The sequence below is a fragment of the Lathamus discolor genome, chromosome 1, assembly GCF_037157495.1.
Source record: "Lathamus discolor isolate bLatDis1 chromosome 1, bLatDis1.hap1, whole genome shotgun sequence".
In the NCBI taxonomy this organism is placed as follows: Eukaryota; Metazoa; Chordata; class Aves; order Psittaciformes; family Psittacidae; genus Lathamus; species Lathamus discolor.
This window is the reverse complement of record NC_088884.1, coordinates 603379-628752: the sequence shown is the minus strand read 5'-3', so window position 1 is coordinate 628752 and position 25374 is coordinate 603379. Positions and strand designations below refer to the sequence as shown.

At 53.6% G+C, this 25374-nt stretch overlaps 1 protein-coding gene and 1 long non-coding RNA gene across 10 annotated transcripts in view; both read left to right on the top strand.

The window, feature by feature from the left end:
* The window catches only part of SHANK3 (SH3 and multiple ankyrin repeat domains 3), a 322687-nt gene that overhangs the window by 97397 nt on the left and 199916 nt on the right, over window positions 1-25374 (top strand). For all 9 annotated transcript variants that reach the window (XM_065695522.1, XM_065694720.1, XM_065692333.1 and 6 more), the window contains one exon: window positions 7176-7503. In XM_065695522.1, the coding sequence (XP_065551594.1) occupies window positions 7176-7503 (328 nt within the window). The remainder of the gene's footprint in view (window positions 1-7175; window positions 7504-25374) is intronic.
* On the top strand, window positions 7510-14064 carry LOC136024357 (uncharacterized). Its single transcript, XR_010608054.1, has 2 exons — window positions 7510-10487; window positions 10569-14064. It is a non-coding gene; the product is annotated as an uncharacterized LOC136024357 (long non-coding RNA).

Sequence of the window (25374 nt, the reverse complement as noted above, 5' to 3'; positions counted from 1 at the left end):
TTTTAGGTTTCAGTTGAAATTTTACAAATGCAGAGTAAAATGTGTTTCCAGCTGTGAAGGGCTGATGCTGAGCAGGAAGGTGGGAGAGCTGCGTTCAGGTGGAGTGAGGAGGGGCAGCTCTGGTTTGGGGGCTGAGAGGTTCTGGTCTGCCTCATCATGGTACTTTTCATAGAATCCCAGAATCCCAGACTGGTTTGTGTTGGAAGGGACCTTAAAGCTCATCCAGTCCCAACCCCTGCCACGGGCAGGGACCCCTTCCACTGGAGCAGCTTGCTCCAAGCCCCTGTGTCCAACCTGGCCTTGAGCACTGCCAGGGGTGGGGCAGCCACAGCTTCTCTGGGCACCCTGTGCCAGCGCCTCAGCACCCTCAAAAAGATAGCTAGGAGGTATCTTGGAGTAGCCTCTTGGACAAGGACAAGCGACCTGGGATGATGCACCGCGTGAGGGGAGATGCTCTGCACCCTCTCCAGTTTGCTTTGTAATTTTCCACTATTAAAATGTAAATGTGGCCTCTCAGCCTGGAGCTGTGCAGACATTTGCACTCTGCCAGCTTTGGCTCTTTCACATGAATATTTAACATCGAACCAGCACATCTAAATAACCTCCAAGTGTTGATTACACTTCGGTTCATTAGGCAGCAGCTTGGGGTTGTTTGAACCATGCTTCCGGTTCTGCCTGCCTGCCTGTGCAGTGCTGCCGGGGTCTCCTTGGGGAGCCTGGGCTGTGGCCTGCTCCTGCCACACCTGGGTGGTGCTCCGGCCCTGGGATCCACGTGCTGTTCCTCTGGGAGGGCGGACGGCAGCCGCGGGAGCGCCGGCGGAGCGGGGCTGGCTGGGCCGCGGCGGCGCTGCTCCGAGCAGCGCTGTCATGGAAACAGCAGTGGTTCGTTTCGCTGCGAGAAAGGCAGTAAACACACTTTGATTAAACTCTGGAGAAGGTGCAGAAAGAGCCTGCGAAGCCGATGGGGGAACAGCACAAAGTTGTTTCGTTATTGCTCTCCCTCCCTTCCCCACTGGGGATGGTGCATCTGGGGGATGGGAAGAAGAAGCCTCGGTCAGAATTGGCTGCTGCAGCAGCCCGAACCTGTCCTGATTCTGGCACCTGGTGGCTGGAGCTCAGGCGCAGCATTCATCATCATTACTGCTATTACCGTGACTTTGAGGCAGGTTGAGGAGCAGTGAGGAGCTGGTTGTGCAGCCACAGGCTGAAGCATGGCTTGGGATTCACACCGTCATTGCAACATCTCAGCATGCCGAAGCAGCCTGAGCCTCCCAGAGAGGATGTCACCTGCCAACCCAGGGCGGATCACTCTGCCCAGTACAAACTGGTGTCACCAGGAAATTCATAGAACTTCCCCTTACACTGGGCACTGGTGAGGCTGCACCTCGAATCCTGTGCTCAGCTCTGGGCCCCTCATTTCAAGAGAGACATTGAGGGGCTGCAGCGGGGCCAGAGAAGGGAATGGAGCTGGTGCAGGGCCTGGAGCCCAAGTGTGATGGGGAATGGCTGAGGGACCTGGGGGGTTCAGATGGAGAAGAGAAGGCTCAGGGGGGACCTGATGGCTCCCTACAAGTGCCTGACAGGAGGATGGAGCCAGGAGGGGCTGGGCTCTGCTCCCAAGGAACAAGGGATGGGACAAGAGGAACCGGCCTCAAGCTGCCCCAGGGCAGGTTCAGATGGAGCTGAGGAACAATTCCTGCCCCAGAGGGTGCTCAGGCATTGGAACAGGCTGCCCAGGGCAGGGCTGCAGGCACCGGCCCTGCAAGGGTTCACACCCCGTGGAGACGAGGCCTCAGTGCCATGGGGCAGTGGTGGCCTTTTCAGTGCTGGGGAACTGATGAGCTTGAAGCTCTTTTTTACCCTGGTTGATTCTGTGACTAATTGAGTGCTTCCAGCCCCAGTAGGAAGTTGTTGTCTTTCACTCACCTCCCTCAGAACAGCAGCGGGTTTCCCCAAGTCTTTGCTGTTGAACACATACTGCTCCCACCAGGAGAGGAGTAACCAGCGAGCCACACATTGGGGTGTTGGTCCCTTGCTTGCCCCTTCCAGCAAAGGACAGTTTAAACAGCAATAAGAGGATGCCTGGAGGGCTCCAGCACTGGGCCGGGCTCTGCTGGCAGTGCAGGCTCTGGGTGTCCTTTGCCCACATCCTGGCTTTGTGTACCTGGTGGCCTTGGTTTTGTGTCTCCTGCAGCCCCTAGATGTGTTCCTGGAGCCTGTGCTGCCCTTGTGACCAAATGCTGACCTGCTGGACTTTCTCATGCAAAGAAATGCACCCATAGCACCCTTCAGCATCAAATTGCTTCCACCACTTCCCCTTTTGCTTCATGGTCTGCAGTACAGATTTGCTGCAGCCCACATCCCATGCAGTGTGGGTACCTCTGCTCTCCTTTCTGCCATCTGGCTGTGGCACAGACAATCTCCTCCCTTGCTCTCTCCACCTTGTTGTGTAGCACGGCTGATAACATGGTTGTATCTCTGAGTATATCTAACTGCTGTCCAGAAAGACCCAGGCTGCATGGCAGAGCTTCCAGACTCGCTGGACCTAAGTCTGTGCTTAGATGAGGGCTTTGGAAAAGCTCTGGGTGTCTGGGGAGACAAGTCCCGTGTTGCTTATGAGCAGTAGCTTCCCTCTGAAGCTCTCTCATCCGGTGTTCCTGGTGAAAGCCAGGCTTTCCCGGGTGTCTGCTGTCATTCGTGCCTCTCTAACCTCTGTGCAGAAACATTTGATGTTGGTCCAGTTGCCTTCCTGGCTGTACAGTGGCCCTGAAATGGGCCCCAAGTTGGCCCACGTGCCAGAAGCCAAGCACTGAGTCGGGGCAGATGAAGTTTCCATCACCCCTGTTCTGCTCTGAGGCTCCCAAGCTCTCCTCTACATGCTGGGGTAGACACCATGGGTCCTTGGCTGCAGCTCCTTGGCTCAGGAGACATGGGTGCACGATGCTTGGACACCTGAGAGCCCAGGGATCTCTGCCGTCTATACGTGTGTCGGCTGGAGGTCTGTGCTGCTGTGAGCACTGGAACACAGCCCTGTCAGTGCTGGGACTCCTGTGACTCCCTGCCTGTAATCCCACAGTGACAGATGAAATGGGCTGGCTGGGTCCCACCTCACATACTGTGCACTGGGGCCAAACTGCAACCACACAGATAATGCAGGTATGTCCTGTCTGTCAAGAGACCACCTTTGCAGCTGTAACACTGTCCTCTTCGTATGCTCCTGGAGCTAAATGCTCGGGAAACTTTGGCTTTACAACCTGTGTGTGACCTGGACACCTTCTGCAAATGCTGTGTAGTGCTTCAGGGACTCTTATGCTTCATCTTATGATAAATGTGTTAGAGATGAGCAGAGTGGTTCTGGGCTGTTTCCTCCAGCCCCTCTGCTCTTCCTCTCTGGTGTGAATCGGAGGGAGAAGTTGTGTTTTCCTTAGTCCCTAAGCTGGATGCTATGATTTTGGTGTTGGGAAGGAGCACTTTGAAAGTAATAGGTGATGGCTGCTCTTGTGGAGAGTGTGGAAATGGGTGACCAGCTGATTTATTTGATAGGCTACACTAAAGCACGTGCCCTGGCCTGTGTCAAGAGTTATGAAGCACCTTCCCATTATTAGTGAGTCCTTTAGCAGCACGTTTGTGTCTCACTGCTCAGTAGTCACTGCTTGCAGTGACTGTCTCACCACGAACTGTGCTGAGCAGAGGGGTTGGAACTGGATGCTCTTAAGGTCCTTTCCAACCCAAACCATTCTATGATTCTATGAGCTTCCGCCTCCCAACCTGCCCTGCAATCACTCGACATCTCCCCGGTGTTAAGACCTACGCTGGTTGCACTGGGGAGAGCAGGGACTGGGGCAGGACTGTTAGGCTGAGACAACCAGGAGCAGAGGAGACGTAGCAAGGACCACCAGGATCCCTCCCTAGTGTGCAGCTTCCTTTTCTTTTGTCAAATCAGTAAAAGCAGCTCCCCAGGAGGGTGATTTTACTGTAAGTTTGCATCTGATTGGTCCAACATGCAGTTACAATATTTTTTTCCTAAGCAGTTAACATCAAGAAACTAATAATTAACTGATAAAGCACACTAAAGCAAGCCAGCTCCTGCTCTCTGGGGTTTTCACCATGGCACTCTTGGGTTTATGTTTCTTTCTCTCTTGGTTTTGGTTGAAGACCAGTGATGCTGAGCCCAGTCACACATGAACTGGGCTGGTGCCTCAGCGTGGGTCTGGCTGTATTTCTGCTGCTCTGTATCTCTTTTGCCTCCTCATAGTAATGGATGTGTACAGAGGAGCCCAGCATGGACTGTGCAGGGCAGCTGGTGTGCTGCCTTCTCCCAGGGCAGAGGAGGAAGGTCCAGGCAGATTTTCCTAGCTCTGCAGTTTTTCTGGCTGAATACTTGCTGTTTAACTGATGTGGTGGGGTCCAACCTTGGCCTTTCTGCAGCTGCTGCACTGCCCGTGGGTGTTGCTGGTCCCCAGCTCAGGTGTAACGGGCTCAAACGGACTCTGTTCTGGCAGGAGGGCTCTGAGCTGTTTGGTTGACTGATGCTGTGAGCGCAAGGCCTTTCTCAGGTGGTGATCCCATGATCCCCTGGTTTCACCGATGGTGCTGATCCCTGGAAGCACCATGGGTGTACTCACTGAACCAGTACGTGCCTTGCCCTTTGGTTTGGAAAGTGCCCAGGCAGTGACTGAAGTGCTTTTATTACTGGGCAGCGTCTGGCACTTGGACTTAAAGTAATTCTGTACTTTTTTCCAAGAACAGCTTTAGGTGACTGACTTGGCTTGGTTTGAGAACAGCACTTTGAGCCTGGGAAAAATTTCCATTTCCAGTGGCTATTTACTATTTCTAATAATGTTTAAATCTGCCAGTACCATGATATGCATCCATTTAATACTTGCTGCTCTGATCTTTTAAAGTGGTTTTCTATGAGAAGTGATACAGTATGAAATTAAATGTCTCCTGGAGATCCATCCTATGTCTGGATGACACATGAGCTCAGATCAGCTGTCCTTGGCAACCAGACCTGTTCAGCATTGCTTGTTGTAGCTGGCCTGACCGTGGCTTCCTCTCCAGTGTGTTGCATTGGTAGAACAGGCTGTACATCAGGATATTTGACCACAGGGACTGCATCACATCCATGGCCCACACTTTGCTTCTTTCCATTCAACATCCCTCCTTGCTTGTGGCCATTGGGTGACAAGGCTGAGAGAGCTGGGCTGAGTCAGCCTGGAGAAGAGAAGGCTCCTGAAGGGGAGACCTGAGAGCAGCTCCAGTGCCTAAAGGGGCTGCAGGGAACCTGGAGAGGGGCTTGGGACAAGGGCCTGTAGGGACAGGCCAAGGGGAATGGCTTGAACCTGCCCGAGGGGAGACTGAGCTGAGCTCTTAGGCAGAAGCTCTTCCCTGTGAGGGTGCTGAGGCGCTGGCACAGGGTGCCCAGAGAAGCTGTGGCTGCCCCATCCCTGGCAGTGCTCAAGGCCAGGTTGGACACAGGGGCTTGGAGCAAGCTGCTCCAGTGGAAGGGGTCCCTGCCCGTGGCAGGGTGCTGGAACTGGATGAGCTTTAATGTCCCTTCAAGCCAAACCATTCCATGATTCCATGATTTGGGCCTATTGTCCCAGTGGGCAGCCTGGACACAGGCGCTGGCAGCACCGCACCGGGCAATGGGGCTGAGCCGCAGGAGTGTGGCCGCTGCGGCAGAAACTCCCCCACCACGTGGTTGAAACTCATCAGAGACCAAGCTCATTGCGTTGCCATGGCAATGGGGAGGTTTACGGGAGCCTGGAATTCTTGTACTTTGAACCTAAAATACTCCGAGTGCTCTGCACAGCGCAGCTGGGAAGTGCCTTCAGGGTGTTCAGCCAAGGCTGACACCGGCTGAGGCCTCGTTCAATGTGGGGCAGCATCCTGCCCAGAGCCCTGGCTGCTCCCGTCCTCCGCAGCCCTTCGGTGGTGGCCTCGTGTTCGGGGCTCGTGTGCCTTTGTGCAGATTGTTGTGGGATTGCGCGGCCTTGGGAGGGTGAAGCTGGGGAGTCCTGAAGGTGGATGTGGCTGGGGCCCCTTCAGCAGGATCATGCCTTTGAGCAGCACAGGAGACCTCTGCATGCTCTACTTGTCCACTTGCTTTTGCCCCTACATTTGCACCAGAAATGGGTGAATGTTGTTGACTCAAGCTCCTGCTGGACACTGCCACCCATCAGCAAACTGAAGCATCTTAAGCTTCAGGATGGAAATGGGTTCATTAAAATCTAGGGACATATATTCTTCCTGACCTGAGGTCTGCGGTGCTGCAGCTCCACAGCCCTTCACCCTTCCAACCACCTTGCACTTCCTGTGTCCACTCCTTCTCCCTCTGCAGAGCTCCAGCCTGAGGCAGGAGTTTGCATCCTCAGGTGCCTTCATGAGGTCCATTTCTTCCACATGCTTCCAAGGGTTGGGTGGGCGTCAGGCAGGGCCGGGAGTCGCTGGTGGTTTGTTTGGGGCACTGTACGCTCGAGGCTTGCTCCCGGCGCGTGCCTGGAGCTACAGATTCCTTTCCTCCCTGTGAGGGTGCTGAGGCGCTGGCACAGGGTGCCCAGAGAAGCTGTGGCTGCCCCATCCCTGGCAGTGCTCAAGGCCAGGTTGGACACAGGGGCTTGGAGCAAGCTGCTCCAGTGGAAGGGGTCCCTGCCCGTGGCAGGGTTGGGACTGGAGGAGCTTTAAGGTCCCTTCCAACACAAACCGTGCTGGGATTCTGTGATCCTATGATTTAGGCCTTTTGTCGGTCAGAGGAAGCGGTGGTTGGGGTGACTGCTGGTGTCAATGTCCTGTGCATGTGTCTCCATCTCCGAGCTGAGCTGGAGCTGGGCTCACAGGGCTCCCGTCCTGCTGGTGGCCCTGTGCCCTCTCTGATTGCTGTTGCTGCCTCCCCCTCTGGCAACGCTCCTTGATGCCACCTCCAACCCCTCCCATGTGCCAGGCTGGGCTCGCCTGTCACACGTGTTCCTGGGGCAGGCTCCTTGCGGTGCTGCGGGGAGAGAGGCAGGAAGCAGGCAGAGCTCCATCCTCGTGGCCATTGCTGCCCTCCCACCCGGCTCCACGTGCTTTCCCAGCCCTCCTGCCCTGCCGCCATCTTCCACCCCACCATGGTGGCGCAGCGTGGGCGCTGTGCCGTGCTTTGCTGTCTAACGGCCCTCTCCCCTCTCTTGCAGTGCCTTTCAGAGAGACGCCCAGCTACACGAAGCGGCGGCGGCTGCTGGGCGCAGGCGGCCTGGCCTCCCCACGCGTGCTGCAGCGCTCAGCCAGCGACAACAACCTGAAGGCCGAGAGCCGGGCGTCCTACTCGCCGGTGCCGTCGCTGCGCAGCCTCCCGCCGCAGCTGCTGGCGCAGATGCAGGAGGCGGCGGCGGCGGATGGCAGCGTGGGCAGCTCCGGCAGCGTCCGCAGCGCGCACAGCCGCTCCCCGTCCCTGCAGCGCGTGCAGGAGGAGAAGGAGGCCGACGCGCCCTCGCTCCGCAGGAGCAGCCGCGGCAAGGCCAGGTGAGGGGCCGGGGGGAGGCAGCTCCATGCCATGGCCCGTGTGTGCTGTGGGTCCCACCAGAGAGCCCGTGGGCCGGCGGTGAGGAGCAGGGAGGCTGTTGGAGCCCACGGAAGCCCCATGTCCCCTCTCTGTGTTGCTCTGGCTCAAGCACCGAGGGGTTCGTTCCTAGATTTCCCCCCAGCCCTCGCTCTCTTCTCGTGTCTCAGATAAGTGGTGAGTGCATCAACGCCGTGTTGTGCTGGTTGTTGCTATGACAATGACGCATCTTCAAAACCAGCACTTCGAGATGGCACACTGTGCATGAGCAAACACCTAATGCTGGTGTCCCACCTGGCCAGGGGCAGTGCTGGTTGCAGTTATCAGTATTCTGCCAAGGGGCCATGGTGGTGGCATTGCTCTACTGGACCCACCAGGCCCAGAGCGGCAGATGGGTGCCCTCACCTGACCCACTGAGAAGTGCAGGAGCCTTCCCTGTGTGTTCTGTGGTTATGATGGACCATAGGTATTGGGAGCGATGCAGACCTTGTGTCCTCCTGCTGCTTCCCATCACTTGCTGGCCATGTGCAGTGTGAGTGCCAGCTCTGACACTGCTCACCGCTGCTGGCACTCGCCTGCAGCTGGGAGCCAGGCCTGGGTACCCACTTGATACAGGGGGATGGCGGCTGCTGCCCTCAGACAGCTGAGGTCGGGGTGCTTGAGCTCAGAACCCCCGTGTGCGGGGTGCGCTGGAAGGTGTCCCTGCCTGTGGTGGGGGGTTGGAACTGTGTGAGTTGGAAGGTCCTTTCCAGCCCAGACCAGTCCACGGCTCTTTGAGGTGCTGTGGAGAGTCTTTGTGGCTGAGGGTCCCTTTGGTGACAGCTGGGCTCAGGCTTTGCTGTTAGTGGAGAGAACAGACTGACCACAGCCGTGGCTGATGTGAAGTGGTGTCTGCTCAGAGAGGACTAATGAGAACCTGTGGTACCGTGAGGCCAGAGCAGGAGTTCAGAGCATGGGCACCAGCTCTGGCTTGTGGCTGTGTTCACTAATGTCCAAATGGATTTGAGTGTTGAAGAGTCAGTCTGCAGATGGCAGCTATTTACATTAGCTCCAGAGCAGGAACAGCTCAGAGGCCCTTTGAGGCAATCTAAATAATTTTGGGGAAAAGAAACATGTCAGTGAATAAAAAATAATGAAGATAAATGTAAAATAGCTACTGGAGGAGAAAAAAGTGACCCAGTGAAGTACCTGAGAAGATTCTTAATTATAGTTTAACTCAGGAGAAGTTGCAGGATGATTCTAAAGAGCTCAGTGGAGGCCCCTGCTCAGTGGCAGCTTTAGCATAGGATGCAGCTCTCTTGGATGACCAAAGTGTGATGAATGATGGATGATCATACGGAAAACAGTCTAACGCCTCAGTCAGAATCAGTGATGACACCTCTGGGTGCTGCCCCCCAGCCTGGGCACTGCCTCTCAGCAGGAGCAGTAGGAGCTGAAGGGTTCAGAGATGCCGTGGACATGGTCAGGAATGAGAGAACAGGAATGTCTGGTCTGAAGAGACGTTCACAGGAGTGGGATCATTACCTTAGAAATGAGAGGAATATAGGAAGTATGTTAAAAACATTGAAAATGCCACATTCTTGGCTGAAGGAAAGGGGGAATCTCTGCCTGTGTCATGGCATGGAGAGAGGAGCGTGCAATGAGAGGAATAGGAAGCACATTCAAACCAGTACAAACCAGTGGGTTTTCCACACCCTGCAGTGAGCTCAGGATTCAGTGCTTGGAACCTGCTGAAGCTGCAGCACAGTGTGTTAGGAGGCTGGTGTGGCTCAAAAGAATACTGTGGGCTTCTGTAATCAGAGGTTTGGGAAGTGTTCCCAGAAGTACCAGGAGCAGCTGATGGCCAGGCAGGAGCTGGGCAGTGGGAAGGGTCGAGCCATTCCCAGCCAGGCAGTTCCCAGGGAGGGGAAAGTAGGATCATGACTGGGCTGGAAACACGGGGTGTTTAGGGTCTGCTATGAGCAGCAGCACGAGGGGGACATACAAGTGGGTCTGTAGTGCTGCTGCAAGATGCAGTGGTCAGCAGCAGGGTGCAGTGGTCAGTAGTGGGTGCAGTGCTCAGCAGCAGGGTGCAGTGCTCAGCAGTTGGTGCAGTGCTCAGCAGAGGGTGCAGTGCTCAGCAGAGGGTGCAGTGGTCAGTAGTGGATTCAGTGGTCAGCAGAGGATGCAGTGGTCAGCAGAGGGTGCAGTGGTCAGCGGAGGGTGCAGTGGTCAGCAGCGGGTGCAGTGGTCAGCAGAGGATGCAGTGGTCAGGAGAGGATGCAGTGGTCAGCAGTAGGTGCAGTGGTCAGCAGAGGATGCAGTGGTCAGCAGAGGGTGCAGTGGTCAGCAGCAGGATGCAGTGGTCAGCAGCAGGGTGGAGTGGTCAGCAGCAGGATGCAGTGGTCAGCGGAGGATGCAGTGGTCAGCAGAGGGTGCAGTGGTCAGTAGTGGATTCAGTGGTCAGCAGCAGGGTGCAGTGGTCAGCAGTGGGTGCAGTGGTCAGCAGTGGGTGCAGTGGTCAGCAGTGGGTTAGAAGTGGAAGAGTTTTAAGTTCCCTTTCAACCCAACCCACGCTGTGACTCTTGACACTAAATGACACATCACCCGCTCACAGCGCTGCTGTTCAGCACGATGCTGTGTGCTCACCAGTGCTCAGAGCAGCTCATTAACAGCACCATTTTGTGTAACTCGGTGTTTCTTTCACTCCTGTTTGGCCTTTTCACCCGCCTGGTCTGTTCCCAGAGTGCTTGTGTTGGTTTGACAGAGCTGCTGTGTCGGGCGATGCAGTGATCCCTATCACTGAGGGCTCCCATCCCAGGGATGTTTCGTTTTCCAACAAGAAAGCCTTCGCTGTGTGCTAAGTGTCAAGGCATCGCATCCATAAACATGTGGAGTTCTCACACGTCTTCCTTCAGAAGTCGTGCAGAAAAATTCCTGCTGGATCAGATTTTTATTAGAATATCAGGTAAATGTAGTGTCTGCAAATGTTACCCCAAAACTCTTTTCTGTGGGAAAAGTTCCCAGCCAAACTCTGATTGTTTTGCAGATGTATTCCAGATGGCAAAGGGAATGTAAACGAGCACAAGCTCAGCGCTGGCATCTCGGCTCGTCCAGCAGTGATGCGCAGCAGCCCCTCGCACTGTGTCCTACAGCCTCAGCGCTGGCTCTCAGCACTGCTGGCTGCAGGTGTTCCTCATCTGTGTTTCTGCTTTGACTTCAGCCACACCAATGGTTCTGGTGGCCAAGTCCTCCCATGGGCTTCTCTCGTGGGAGCACAGGTCTGACCCGGGAGCAGGGCTGGGGGTGCAAGCCCAGGGTGGACTCCAGGCTCCTGGGAGCCCTGTCTGTCTCATCTGGGGGGCTCTTGACCATGGTGCATCCCTGCAGCAAGGGATGGACCATGGTCCATAGCTGATACGTGCAATCCATGTTGCTGGAGTAAGGTCAGAATCCTTATTTCTCCCATTGGTGAGTGCAGTTCTAGCACAAACAAGCAAGTCAGCAAGAGGGAACTGTGGGCCCTCCCCAGGTCATCACTATTGCTGTGAAAAGCATCTATGGAAACAGGACAATTGTCTATTTATTTTCATAATGGAATTTCTACTCCCACAGAACTCAGAAGTATTTGAGAAGTATTTGAGAGTATTGCTATCCATGCAGCAAGGGATCGACCATGGTCAAGATCCTCCCAAATGGGGAAGGCAGGATTCCAAGGAGCCTAGTGTGAAGGACCTGGGTGATGCTGGAGGTTAATCCACCCCAGCAATGCTTGGGTGAGCCTTTCACACTGTGCCCCCAAATGCCTGTTGGTGGCCGGCTGCTGTGGTGCTAATAATCCACTGCAGGGAGTGAGCCCTGGGGACGGCTGTTGCTGATGCAGTTGGCTCTGAATCCCCCAGTCCTGCTGGGGAGCATCAGAGGTCCAGGGAGGAGCAGTGGGAAGGGTCTAAGCCACAGACCTCCACTGTGCTCACCCTGCCTGTTCTTGGGAACCCTGTGATGAACATGCCCAATGTTTCCCTCACTCCTGCCTCTCCCTGTCCCCACCACTAGGAAGTTTTCTAATGTCTGTTCTGAGTATTTCTTCCTCTAGTTTGCTTTGCAATGTTTGCTCCACGCAGGTGCAGCGAAGAGCTCCCTCATGTCCCCTTCACAGGTGCCTTGCACATGCTGAAGAACACTTGCCACATTTTCCTTGATGTCATCTCCTCTGCTGGCTGTTAAGCCCCATTGGCTCGCCCTTCCTAAAGCTCCATCTTCTCCAAGCTCCTGCTGTGGCTCCTCTCTAGGCTCCCCTGTCCCAGTGCTTCCCTGTGGCATGGTGTTGGAGCAGGCACTCTGCAGAGCAGCGGAGTTAGGCTGTGTTTCCCAGGCTGTAGTTGACAGCTGCTCACCCTGTGCTCTGTGGTGTGATGTGTAGCTCACACTCAGCGTGTGATAGCCTTCATGGCTTATACCCCTCAGATGCCACCACATTACCGGTGTTTCCCTATCTGAATCCTTGTGCAGTTGACAATTCCTGTGTAGATTTAGTACCTTGAGGTTATCAGGATCCTGTTCTTTGGAGTGTTTTGCATCCACCTTGTAGTGCCTGTAGATTTGGCAGGGATCTTCTCCACTCCATTGTTGGGTTTGCTGAAGGAGATGCTGACCTGTGCACAGCCCCTGGGTACATGGCCATGGGGAGGCATCAGGGGTCATTCTGTGCCCCATAGCTGGGTGGTCTCGCGGCACATGTGGGGCCAGAAGGAGCTCAGCCAAGGTCAAGGTGTACGGCCACTCCTCTCACCCTCTGTCCTTGACAAATCCCTTCTGCCTGTTGCTGTGTTGCTTCCTTCCAGGCAGGTGCAAACACTTTGGCTTGTTATCTGGTCTGATGTTGTTTTTCATCATACGGTGGTTCTTAGGTCTTCTTCTCCCCCCTGTTTGACCATTTGCCATTTTCCACCCTTTTGGATGCACTCTCTATAACATGAGCCTTCAAAGATGACCTCAGTTGTTCTTCGATTGCTTTAATTTGTTCTTAAACTTCCTTCCCATGTGTAGTCAGGCACATCCAGATGTTCTTAATTAATTTCTGCTCCTGGCTTCCAGGTAGGATCTTAACTCTCTGCCTCTGAAATCTCATGGTTGGTCTCTGATTTAAAGACAAACAAGTACTAAGCACATTGGTCAGTCTAGCTCTATCCATTGAAAGCTTTCGCTCTCTTCAATCAGCCAAAGGAGCACCAACAAGTACCAGCAATTTCTGGGTTCTTCTTGCTGTCAGTGTATTTACCTGCTTCTCTCTGTGGTGGCGTTTCCTCTCATGCTTGTGCTGTCCACAAGTTTGCTTGCTTTGGCTTGTGCTTTTCCTTCACGTGTGTCCATAGCGAACACTCATTTTCCAGTGCAGTCTGGAACTGCAGTCCATGCAGTGTGTTCCAATTCAGTGACTGGCTTATGGTTTCTTACTTCACTGCTTATGCACTCCCCACATGGGGTAGGTCTGAAGTCTTTTTTCCTTTGCCGTGCTCGTCATAGCACCATGCAATAGTTTGGGGTTTTAACCTCTGGAGGCTCACCTCTGTCCCATCCTGGGCTGCCCTTTCGTGTATCCCTGCCTCCAGGATTCAAGAACAGCTGGAGTTTGGCCTCAAAATGCATTGCTCATATTTTGCTGGTCTTTCTCACTTTCTTCCTAAGAAGTGCCAAACACTTATCATCTCGTGGTTGTTCCTGCCAACATTACCTCTGCCTTCACATTTCCAGCCACTTGGAATCAAAATGCTAAAAGAGCTTCTATGGCTGTTTTCTGCACCTCCACTATAAAAATTAATTGTCGTTAATATCATCCAGGAGCTTGCTGGGCAGGCAGTGTCCTCGTCCTCCCCAGCAGGTCTCTGGATAAATGCAGTCTCTTAGCCTAGCCCTGGCAGTGCTGAAGACCAGGTTGGACACAGGGGCTTGGAGCAAGCTGCTCCAGTGGAAGGGGTCCCTGCCCATGGCAGGGGTTGGAACAGGATGAGCTTTAAGGTCCCTTCCAACCCAAACCACTCTGTGATTCTGTGATCATCCCTAAGCCCCATAAGCCTGCATCAGAGGGGCATAGCACACGACACTGGCTCAGAACAGGCATCTGCCAAGGCTGGAATCTTGTCTGATGGCTGCTCCTGGCATGTGCGTAAAGAACAGGACACGTGCTGAGGAAACAGGGAGTAGTTTCCCCACACTGAACTATCTCCTCCTTTGGTCCTACCCATGAGCATCTCTGCAACAGGGGTTGTGCTTTGCTTCTGCGTGGCTGGCTGCAGAGTCCTGCTCAGACACATTCTCTCCTAAGAACTGCACGCAGCTCTGCACTCTTCAGCAGGTGACTGCAGAGAACATCGTTTTCTAGCACCAACCCTGACAAGCTTTGGCACTTTTCCACCTCGAACAAACATCCTTCCTCTGAAATTGCTAAAACTGTGGTTATTGCATCAACTGGAACCTGGGGACTTGGTTTCTAATATTCTTGACCTCTCCTTGGGGGATTTAATAAAATAAATGCCTTGTCCCAATATCTCTTTTCTGTATTATTACTTTTAACAGTATTAACTGATTCACTACTCCCAAGCCCTTTTATTCCTCAACAGTGTGAATGAGATCTTTGCCCTAAGTACTAAGTCACACAATATATTTATTTATTAAAAGCCTCAGACGATTTGTTTTCCGTCCCTGCCTTTGGGAAGGGTGAGATCTGCTTCATTTGTTCCGCCGTCATCAGGGAGTTGAGAAGAAATTGCCACAATTTGTTCCATTCCCTCCTCTGTGCCTCGATTTGCATCTTGGAATCAGCTGCTGATCTGAGGCCCCTCCTCGTCTCAGCTGTAGCCTTGTTCCCCCGCTGCAGCAGCTCCTCAGAATTAGATGGTGGGGGGGGAACCTGGAGGTGGGTGGTGCGAGAGCCACCACTTCTCTTCATGCTCCTGGGGTCACCAGGCTGCTTATGGTCCTTCTGTGCTGCTTGCAGAAATGCCAGCACCATGCCCAGCACCTCGGGTGTGATGGTGCTTGGTGAGGAGACCAGAGATGGAGTTATCAGACTGGAGACGGAGACCCTGTGCAGGAAATATCAGGCGTTTCACAGAATCACAGAATCCCAAGGGTTGGAAGGGACCTAAAAAGATCATCTAGTCCAACCCCCCTGCAAGAGCAGGGTAACCTACAGTACATCACACAGGAACTTGTCCAGGCGGGCCTTGAATATCTCCAGTGTAGGAGACTCCACAACCCCCCTGGGCAACCTGTTCCAGTGCTCTGTCACTCTTACAGTAAAGAAGTTCTTCCTGATGTTAACGTGGAACTTCCTATGCTCCAGTTTACACCCATTGCCCCTTGTCCTATCACTGGATATCACTGAAAAAAGCCTAGCTCCATCATCCTGACACCTACCCTTTACATATTTGTAAACATTGATGAGGTCACCCCTCAGTCTCCTCTTCTCCAGGCTAAAGAGACCCAGCTCCCTCAGCCTCTCCTCATAAGGGAGATGTTCCACTCCCTTAATCATCTTTGTGGCTCTGCGCTGGACTCCTTCAAGCAATTCCCTGTCCTTCTTGAACAGAGGGGCCCAGAACTGGACGCAATATTCCAGATGCGGCCTCACCAAGGCTGAGTAGAGGGGGAGGAGAACCTCTCTTGACCTACTAACCACTCCCTTTCTAATGCACCCTAAGATGCCATTTGCCTTCTTGGCCGCAAGAGCACATTGCTGGCTCATGGTCATCCTCCTATCCACCAGGACCCCCAGGTCCCTTTCCCCTTCACCAGGGGGTTACAGGTTTGGAGAGTAATTGAAGTTGTGAGGGACATCTGGAAGTCATCTGGTTCAGCCCTTCCATCTGAAAGAGAAAACTGGGCTCCAAAAGCTTGTTGGTAACACAGCTGGAAGGGCCCCCATGTGTGCTCCTGCCCCTGTCGAGGGCTTCAACTGCCTCAGGCAGGGTCAGGCTCTGTATGGGATTGAGTCAAGTGTATGCAAGAAAGCCTGGTTGGAGCAGCCCCTGGGCTGAGGGGCTGTTCCTGAGCTGGTGCTGGTGCCTGGTGGGCTCTCGGACCTGCCTCGTGCCCAGGGCTTGCGTGGCGGCTCTGGGATCTGTGTCCTGCTGGCGAGTGCCAGAGTTCCCTGGGACTGTGCCCTGTCCATGGAGCCCCCCCACAGACCCCGTGTGCACCCAGACCCAGGTCCCCTCCGCCACCCACCCGCTGCAGGAGAGGGGCCTGCTCCAGCAGAACATCTCCTCAGGACAGAGTCTCACCTCGAGCGCGAGTGACCACCCGCCCCACAGCCATCCTGCGCCGCCCTGCTCCCTCCGCACCTCCGGAACCAGGAGCCAGGACAAACGCCCCTTAAGTTCTGCTATACCGAGAGGGAATGCGAGCAATATCCAAGTGAGATCACCTACCTGCCAGGCACGTTTGTCTCTCTAATAGCTTTTCTGTTTGCCTCAGCGTTCCCATAAGGATATCTGCTGTCAGTCTGGGGTACCGGGAAGCTTCAGGAATATTTATTTCAGTTGGGCAGAATTAAAATGGGATTCAATCAGATGAGTGGAGATGCTCATCAGAGCACTGTGCTGGGGTGAAGGTGTCTGCCCTGCCTCTGGGACTGCAGGGCCCACTCCTCGGGATGATCCCAGCTCTCGCTGGGCTGTTCTTACTGAATCCCTACTGAATCCTGCAGCGGTTCAGCAAGCACCACGATCCGTTCGGCTCTTGCAGGAAATGGAGCTCAGCACCTGGATAAACAGCAGAGCATTCTGGCAGGGCTTCACGCATCCTTTTGGTTAAAAGACTGCATTTTGTGTCTGACCTATACTGAGGAATTCCTGAAATGTGACAGTTTGCAGGACCCTCCTGAAGAGCTGTTTTGTTCCAGGTGGACTGGAGCGCTTGGCAGTGCAAAAAGGTCTGGAATGATGGTAGGGTGAGGAGACAGGACAGGTTAGCATTAAATCTGATGTGACAGGTGGAAGAGGAGATGAGATCCAGGATGGCTAGAGCAGTGTGTGGGATTTGGCCAGTATCTGGGAAGGTTTGGAAGTCTGAGGAGTTTGAATATGGCTGCGGTAATCCAGAGCTGCCATGGAGACCAACCCCGGTCCTGGGGGTGGGAATGGAAGCCCAGTTGTGGGGAAGGGCTGAATGCTGAGAGCCGCTGGGACGTGTATCCTAGGCCAGGATCCCTGGGGGTGGCTCATGCTCCATCAGTGATTCCCTGGGGACCGCTGCCTCTGGAGCACATCGGAGGAGAGGCTGTGCTGATCTGCACATCGCGCTGGCACTGCCTGTGCCGCCTCCCAGGAAATGTGGAGCAGGGAATGACAGCAGGTTCACTGGGCTCAGCATCTTGAGGAGGGTGAGACACTGAAAGCACTCACTGTGCCAGCTTCAGAAGAGGGATTTCAGAGACAATAGGAATTCATCAGAAAGGCCTGAAAAATCAAAAGCAGAACGACCTTCGTGAAGGTGCTATGGGAAGCAATGCATGGTGCTATGGGAAGAGATGCATGAGACAGGACCTTTGCAAGAGGAAATCATAGAATCATAGGATAGTTAGGGTTGGAAAGGACCTCAAGATCATCCAGTTCCAACCCCCCTGCCATGGGCAGGGGCACCTCACACTAAACCATCCCACCCAAGGCTCTGTCCAGCCTGGCCTTGAACACTGCCAGGGATGGAGCATTCACAACTTCCCTGGGCAACCCATTCCAGTACCTCACCACCCTAACAGGAAAGAATTTCCTCCTTAGATCCAATCTAAACTTCCCCTGTTTAAGATTTAACCCGTTACCCCTTGTCCTGTCACTACAGTCCCTGATGAAGATTCCCTCACCAGCATCCCTATAGGCCCCCTTCAGGTACTGGAAGGCTGCTCTGAGGTCCTCACGCAGCTTCTCTTCTCCAGGCTGAACAGCCCCAACTTCCTCAGCCTGTCTTCATACAGGAGGTGCTCCAGTCCCCTGATCATCCTCGTGGCCCTCCTCTGGACTTGTTCCAGCAGTTCCATGTCCTTTTTATGTTGAGGACCCCAGAACTGCACACAATGCTCCAGGTGAGGTCTCACAAGAGCAGAGCAGAGGGGCAGGATCACCTCCTTCGCCCTGCTGGTCACGCTCCTTTTGATGCAGCCCAGGATCCGGTTGGTTTCTGGGCTGCGAGCGCACACTGCAGCCGGCTCATGTTCATTTTCTCATCGACCAGCACCCCCAAGTCCTTCTCTGCAGGGCCGCTCTGAATCTCTTCTCTGCCCAACCTGTAGCTGTGCCTGGGATTGCTCTGACCCAGGTGTAGGACCTTGCACTTGGCATGGTTGAACTCCATAAGGTTGGCATCAGCCCACCTCACAAGCGTGTCAAGGTCCCTCTGGATGGCATCCCTTCCCTCCAGTGTATCAACCGGACCACACAGCTTGGTGTCATCGGCAAACTTGCTGAGGGCGCACTCAATCCCACTGTCCATGTCAGCGATGAAGATGTTAAACAAGACCGGTCCCAACACCGATCCCTGAGGGACACCACTCGTTACCGGTCTCCAGCCGGACATTGAGCCATTGACCACAACCCTTTGTGTGCGGCCGTCCAGCCAGTTCTTTATCCACCGAGTGGTCCATCCATCAAATTGATGTCTCTCCAATTCAGAGACAAGGATGTGGTGTGGGACAGTGTCAAACGCTTTGCGCAAGTCCAGGTAGATGATGTCAGCTGCTCTACCCCTGTCCATCAGTTCTGTAGCCCCATCATAGAAGGCCACCAAATTGGTCAGGCAGGATTTCCCCTTAGTGAAGCCATGCTGGCTGTCACCAAGCACCTTGTTGTTATTCATGTGCCTTAGCATGCCTTCCAGGAGAATGTGCTCCAAGATTTTGCCAGGCACAGAGGTGAGACTGACTGGTCTGTAATTCCCCGGGTCTTCCATTTTCCCCTTCTTGAAAATGGGGGTTATATTTCCCTTTTTCCAGTCATCAAAGATCACCAATAATACAGCGGAGCTGGTCTAGGAGATTATTCTAGAATAAAGGGACTACTGGGAGTGGGACTCTGGGTTTGGGGGAGACAGCATGTGATGTCAAGAGCAAAGTGATGCTGTCTTCCAGAGGAGGAATTTGCATGGGCACTGGTGGTATCTGACACCATCAGCCAAGGTGAGGTCACAGGGCATGAGCGTTCCAAAGCTGAATTCCTTTCCTGCCCTCTCTCCCTGAGCTGGACAGGCACATGGAGGTTTGGGAAGAGAAACTGTCCCCTTGAGCAGAGCACTGTGATGGCAAGTGGTGGTAGTGCTATGCAGCGTGTTCATGTTTAGCAAGTACTGGCTATGGGGGGGAGAAGGGCTTAAACTGCAGTGGGATGTCTACCTGGGGATTTCAGTTTCACCAGTCCAAACCATTAAAACCTTACATTATAAATGTCACAATGATGTACAAATAACACATTAGAGTGGCTTTTCACCCCCCATCCAGTGTTTTGATCTTTCTCATAGCACAGGGCTGGGAGCAGCAGGATGATGATGGAGATGAGGAGCAAAGGCCAAATGGAGAATGAAAGTGGGGAAGCACAGTGGGTAAAGCAAAGCAGGCCTCTGACTGGAGCTGGTGCTTGAGGGCTTTGAGAGCTTTCCCTGGGTTTCCTCTTGTGTGTGGTTAATACGGGCAGTAAGTGCTTATGGGTGTGATGCAGAGCAGTGCCATCAACTTCATCTAAGAGAAAAAAATGACCCCTGTTAAGAATGACTGCTGCAGTGAGAGCAGTAAACCCTCACACTGCTGTTGCGGTTGGGCTCACAGCCTTGGAGGGCAGTGTGCCAGTCCCTGCTTTCACCCGAGCTGGAGGTGATGTCTGCTCCTGCCCTGCAGCCCAAGAACTGGCAGCAGCAATCCGTCTTCCAGACTCCTGACTTGGGACAGCCTGGGGCTCTGGGCTCCAGAGCTGGTCCTGGGCCCTCCCTTGCTCTGCGTCTCCTCTTTGCTGGGCCCAGCCTTAGCTATCTTGCTCTAGAGAGAACTGGGACACGAAAGGCGGATGGAGTTTGTTGATAAATTCAGGTGATTCATCCTGTGAGGAGGAAATCCAGCCAGCTGCTCCATCGTGCTGGATTTCAAATGAGCTGCAATTGCACTGCTCCGTGTCAGTGCCACTGTGAAACTCCCTGCTCTTTCTGAGGACTCGCTCATTGAAATACAGGATGTACAAAATGGGGTGTAAAATGGTGTCAGTGCCATGACAAGGCCATTCTATTGCTTGGTGGGACACTGTGGGCTGGAGCGGGCTGTCCACCTCCTGTGATGGGGTGTACCTGCTGGGCACGTTGCCTGTGCCAGCCCTGGGGTGATCTCATGGGGCTGTGCCAGAGGGCTGCAGGCATCCTTCCCAGTGCACCAATCCCAGACCATTGCTGGGATGTACCTTTTCCAGACAAGCTTTTCAATCCACAGAATACATTTGCTTAGGGCTTTTTAATTCCTCTTCTAATTGTTCCAATAATTCCTCTCCTTTTCTCTTTTCTCATCTTTTTGTCTCCTTCCCTTTCCTTTCCCTTTCAAGGGGTCTCTGCCTGCAGCTGCGGGGTCTCACTGTTGCTCACCCCTCACTGTTAACAGGACAGGGGCTGCTGCTCCCCCCAGGCCCATGAGATGCCCCTCAGTGTTCCTCTGTTGGGGACGGGATGTCCTCGGAAGACCCAGGGTGAGTTTGGCATCGCTGTGGGCTCCTGGCAGGATATGAGCGGTTGCGTGGCTCTGAGCAGCGAGGGCAGTGCCCGGAGTGCGGGTGAGTGTGTGACGCTGAGCAGCCACATCTCCTCACAGGCCCTGGGAGCAGACAGCAGAGCAGAGTGGATCAGGGGGTGATGCCGCTGTCCCAGGTGAAGGTTTGCCAGGAGGAAAGCAGCGCTGCAGCGGTCACACTGCAGGGTTGTCTGCTCTGACGCGGTGCCCCAGTGCTGTGCTGGTTGCAGTGATGTGTTTTCTGGGTAGTGATGTGTCACAGCTCTCAACCTGTGGCTTCCCACATGTTCTCTGTGCATCCAGCTGCTCTCTGCAGATATGTTGGTACAACAACATTTCCCTTCTCTCCAGCATCATCCAGCTGTGATCTCTGAGTGCTTCACACTGGGCAGTCCCTGGGAGAGAGGAGATGGCAGACTCACTGTGCTTCGCTCCTGTCTTTTGAGGAGCTGCAGGTTATGTCCCTCAGCCCCCCTGCAGTAACTTCACCTTCACCTCCTGCTGCCTGTCTCCGTGCTGCCCTTCACACTGCGCCGTCAGTGCTTTCTCAGTGCTGCACCTGCAGCTGGTGCTGGTGAGTGCTGGGCTGGAGCCCAGATGTCATTGCGGCCACCTCGGAGAGGCTCTGCCCACTCTGCAGGTCCTGCCAGGGATTAAACAGGCATTTGGCAGTGCGAGAGATAGCACAGGAACAGCAGTAATGATATCCTGGTGCCTTTGCATGTGTAATGGCACAGTCTGGTATGAATGTTGTGAGCAGTACTGGGCAACCAGCAATGAACAGATCTGTGTGGGATCACACGGCAGAGATGAATGGTCTGAATTAGTGAGGCCTGGAGATGGTCTTGTAAGCAGAGAGGTTGGAAAGAATGGGATTAAACAAGAAGGGTGTGATTTAATGTGATCATTGGATACCAGAGAGGAACTCTTCATCAGGGACTACAGGGATAGGACAAGGGGTGATGGGTTCAAACTGAAAGAGGGGAAGTTCAAGTTGGATCTAAGGCAGAAGCTCTTCCCTGTGAGGGTGCTGAGGCGCTGGCACAGGGTGCCCAGAGAAGCTGTGGCTGCCCCATCCCTGGCAGTGCTCAAGGCCAGGTTGGACACAGGGGCTTGGAGCAAGCTGCTCCAGTGGAAGGGGTCCCTGCCCGTGGCAGGGGTTGGAGCTGGATGATCTGAAGGTGCTTTCCAACCCAGACCAGTTTGTGATGCTATGGTTTGTTTGGAGGAGCCAGAGAACTGGTTGTCTGTTCGGAGCAGGATGGAGGCTCCTGTTCACCATGTGCCCTCCCTGCAGTGATCCCCTCGTGTTTCCCCCAGTGCTGCTGTTCTGTGAGTGAGCAGATACCCCTTCATTTACAGGGTGGCAGATGAACAGGCAGAGCTGGGCCTGTCAGTGTTGACTGTGCTCCTTAGTGTGGAGCACAGAATTCATAGAATCATAGAATAGTTAGGGTTGGAAAGGACCTCAAGATCATCTAGTTGTGCTGAGCCAGCTGCCCAGGTGAAGGGAGTGTGGTGAAGGGAGCCTGTGGATGGGTTCAGTTTTGCCAGTGCAGTGTTTAAAGCTGATACTGGCTCAGGGCTCACTCACAGCACAAAGAACACTGGAATGCTGAGCTGTAAAGGGAATCATTGCTGTTCATCAGGAGCCTGTGGAGCTCCCTGGGCAGGAGCAGCCTGTGCCCAGCACCTGGGGCACACGGATGCTACTGGACATGGTATGAGAGGTCCTGCTCACAGGAGTTACATCAAGGATGTTACAGCTCCTGTCAGGTGGTGTGGGAATTTCTAAGCAGAAACCTGCCTGTGTGTGAGCAGGCTGTTCTGGCTACCCTCTGAATTAACCTGGCCACACACTGGTGAGCGTGCGGGCTGGGCTTCATGTCTGAACGCAAACTACATCACTGAAGTCTGAGAGAATGAAACACATGTCCTTCCAACCCAAACCATTCCGTAGTTCTATGATAATCCCACTTCTGACCTGCTTCTCCCAAACAAATGTCCTAATGCAATGGTTGGAAGGGACCTTAAAGCTCCTCCAGCTCCAACCGCTGCCATGGGCAGGGACCCCTTCCACTGGAGCAGCTTGCTCTAAGCCCTGTGTCCAGCCTGGCCTTGAGCACTGCCAGGGATGGGGCAGCCACAGCTTCTCTGGGCACCCTGTGCCAGCGCCTCAGCACCCTCACAGGGAAGAGCTTCTGCCTAAGAGCTCAGCTCAGTCTCCCCTCGGGCAGGTTCAAGCCATTCCTCTTGGCCTGTCCCTGCAGGTCAAAATCCCCAGGACTTGGAGACTTTGACACTACAGTTCTTGTCTCCCTGCCTAGAGGTCAGCCCTGGTTTGACTCTGGTTGGGACAGTGCAAACTCTTGGCTGAGGTGCTGCTTTGGGAGGGTCATTGGTTACACCTCCAGGACATCAGCTGCAGCTTCTCCCAAGTTCCTCCTGCTCCATGGCATGCACACCCATCCGCTTCCCAGTAGAGACTGGGCATGGCACTGGCACAGCTGCACCCAGAGCCTCCAGAGCACCTCTGCTGCTCCATGGGAAGCTCAGGCAGGCTTCCAGGAGGGGCCAGGGTGGCAAGAGGTGCCCTTTATGAGGCTGGGCTTCAGCCCAAAATGTCTGATGTTTTCAGAATGTTATGTCTTGTTTTAATGTTTATGTGGCTCATAACCAGTGAGCAGAAGAAACTTCCCTGTCGGCTGCCAAGGGACCCCTGGAGCTCTCTGCTGTGATCCATATGGAATGACCCTGTGCTGAAGTGGTGATGGGATCATCGTTGCCATTTCAGTGATGCAGCATTTATTACACATTTTTATAAGGCTCCCAAGCTATGGGATCTGCATCCCAAATAGGAGCACGCGTTATGGCTTGGCATGAAATTGCTAATACTGCTGGAACTCAGCACTGCTGACACCAGGCAGCAATCTCGGCTGCTGTAACGTGCTGTTGTTCCCCGTTTATGGAGCTATTACTTTATGGTGGGTAGCAGTCTCGCCGGTGGCATTTACTGAGCTGGGCTGCTCATAGTAAAGGATTCCTTTCAGCTGGTTTTAATCTTTCTGTTCAAATACCTTCCAGTCTGAAATTTCCCAGGTTTTTCATTGCTTCTGGCTCAGTTTCAGCTAAAATGGACTAGAATTTTTGAAACGAGGCAAGGTGAAGGAAAAATGGTGGCAATATATTCTTTGTGTAGACGTGCTTTTAAAAGGCCCCAGCATTATAGAAAGCTCATATTTTACATGGGTGTTAGCAGCAAAGCAGATAGGTGACAGTGGGTGCTTCAGAGGGGGTGAATTCTGATTTTGCATGCTAGCAGGGATTAGAAAAGTCGGGGTTCGTAGTTGTGTGTTTATTTGTGAATGGCAACCTCTAAATCAGTCTCTAAATGCTGCTGTGGTCTAGGTCATACCTCTGCAGAGGGCTCTGCCTTGGCTTCACTCCCCCTCTCCTGCAGTCACTTGCTGGTCCTTGCCCCAGCCACCGCCAGGCGTCTTCAGGTGAGCTGCAGATGGAAGGTGGCCTTCGTGAGTGCCAGCACTGTGCCGTGCCCCAGCCTGCCCATTCTGGCTCCACCAGGTCCTGTTTCTGCAGTGACTGAAGGCTGCCAGGGGCAGAGGTTGGATCAGTGTCAGACAACCCTTTCCTAACCCATCGCAAACAGGCTGGAAGTTTCCTGCAGCTCGAGAACACTGAGGGCACATCCCTCCATGGGAGCCTGGGGACATGCGGAAGGGTGCTGTTACCTTTCCTGATCTGGTCCTGCATGTCCCTTAGCTTGCAGCCTGTGGCAGTAGTGGCAGGTTAGGAGCTGGTTTGTCCTGCAGCATCCTTGCACAGAGCTGCCCAGATTGTATCACAGGTCTGAGAATTGCACCTTCACTGAACCAGCTGAAGACTGTTTCTGTAGGCACTGCAGCGTCTTTGCCCTCAGCCCCTGCCCCAGCGCTGCCTCCAGCTCTGTCGAAATGGCTCCTTGTGTCCTCTGCTGTGCTGTGGTTTCTCCCATCACTGTGACCAGAGCCCGCTCCCGTGTTGCTCCAGCACTTCCCCAGGCATGGCTCAGCTACGTCTCCCTCCTATGTGGAACATACGTGCTGCCGCTTATGGTCACCTGTGGGTTCTTGTGGACTGCTTCACCAGGAGGAAAATGAAATGGAAACTCCAAAGTCCCCTTTTTTTTCTCCTAGAGTTTCATTTAAGGTATTTTCATCCTACAAAATCTTCTTGCATGGTGACTGCCAGGCACATCTCACTCTTTCCATCAACTCTTCCTCCTAATCTGATTCACATATTCAAGAACCAGGTCTAAAATTCAATCAGATCCCCTTTCCAGTTGCCTAATATACTCCAGCAGAGTTTTTATTATCGGAATACATTAAATTATGTTGTTCTTTTGCTTTCTTAAAGGTGCAGTTCTAGCTTCTCCTTTTTCCCCCCAAATGAATAACTGCACATCCTGCAAACCCACGTGCCCAGGACTGCGGCGAGTGGAGCGCAATGTTTGCTCATTCACTGTCCCCATAGAGAGCAAGGGCTGACACGCTCTTCAGCTCAGGCACTTCAGTGAAGTAATGTTTTCTGACAGTCTTAAACCCAGTTATTTTGCTGCTGGTTAATTTGTCTGCTGGGGTGAGGCATAATTCAGAGGGTATCAGCTGTGCTGGCAGATAACTTGCTGGTACCTGTGGCGATTTCAGCTTTGCTGTTTGGATGCAGGCCACGTCCGTACACCAGCTTCCCCACCGTTAGGGGGGGATCTTGTGGAAGGGAAGGGCACAGGGCTGGAGCGGTTTGTAAACCTGTAGTTCATGGGGTTTGGGTGAGGAAACAGCCTTGGCTGTCACTGCTGCAGGAGGAATTTATCACACCAAAATCTGAATGCTTAGTCAAAGACAAAGAATAGATATTGTGGTGACAATCCACTTGAAGAATTACAGCTGCTGATAAGCAGCATCTTCCCCTCAGTTAAGTTCCAGTTTGTATATTTATAATCTGCTTATCTAAATTCCCCATGTACTTGCAATTGAAATGGCATTCTGCCTCACTTCCCGTACTAAACTGATCCGCAGCGCCGCCACGCACAGCGAAGCAGCTCTCG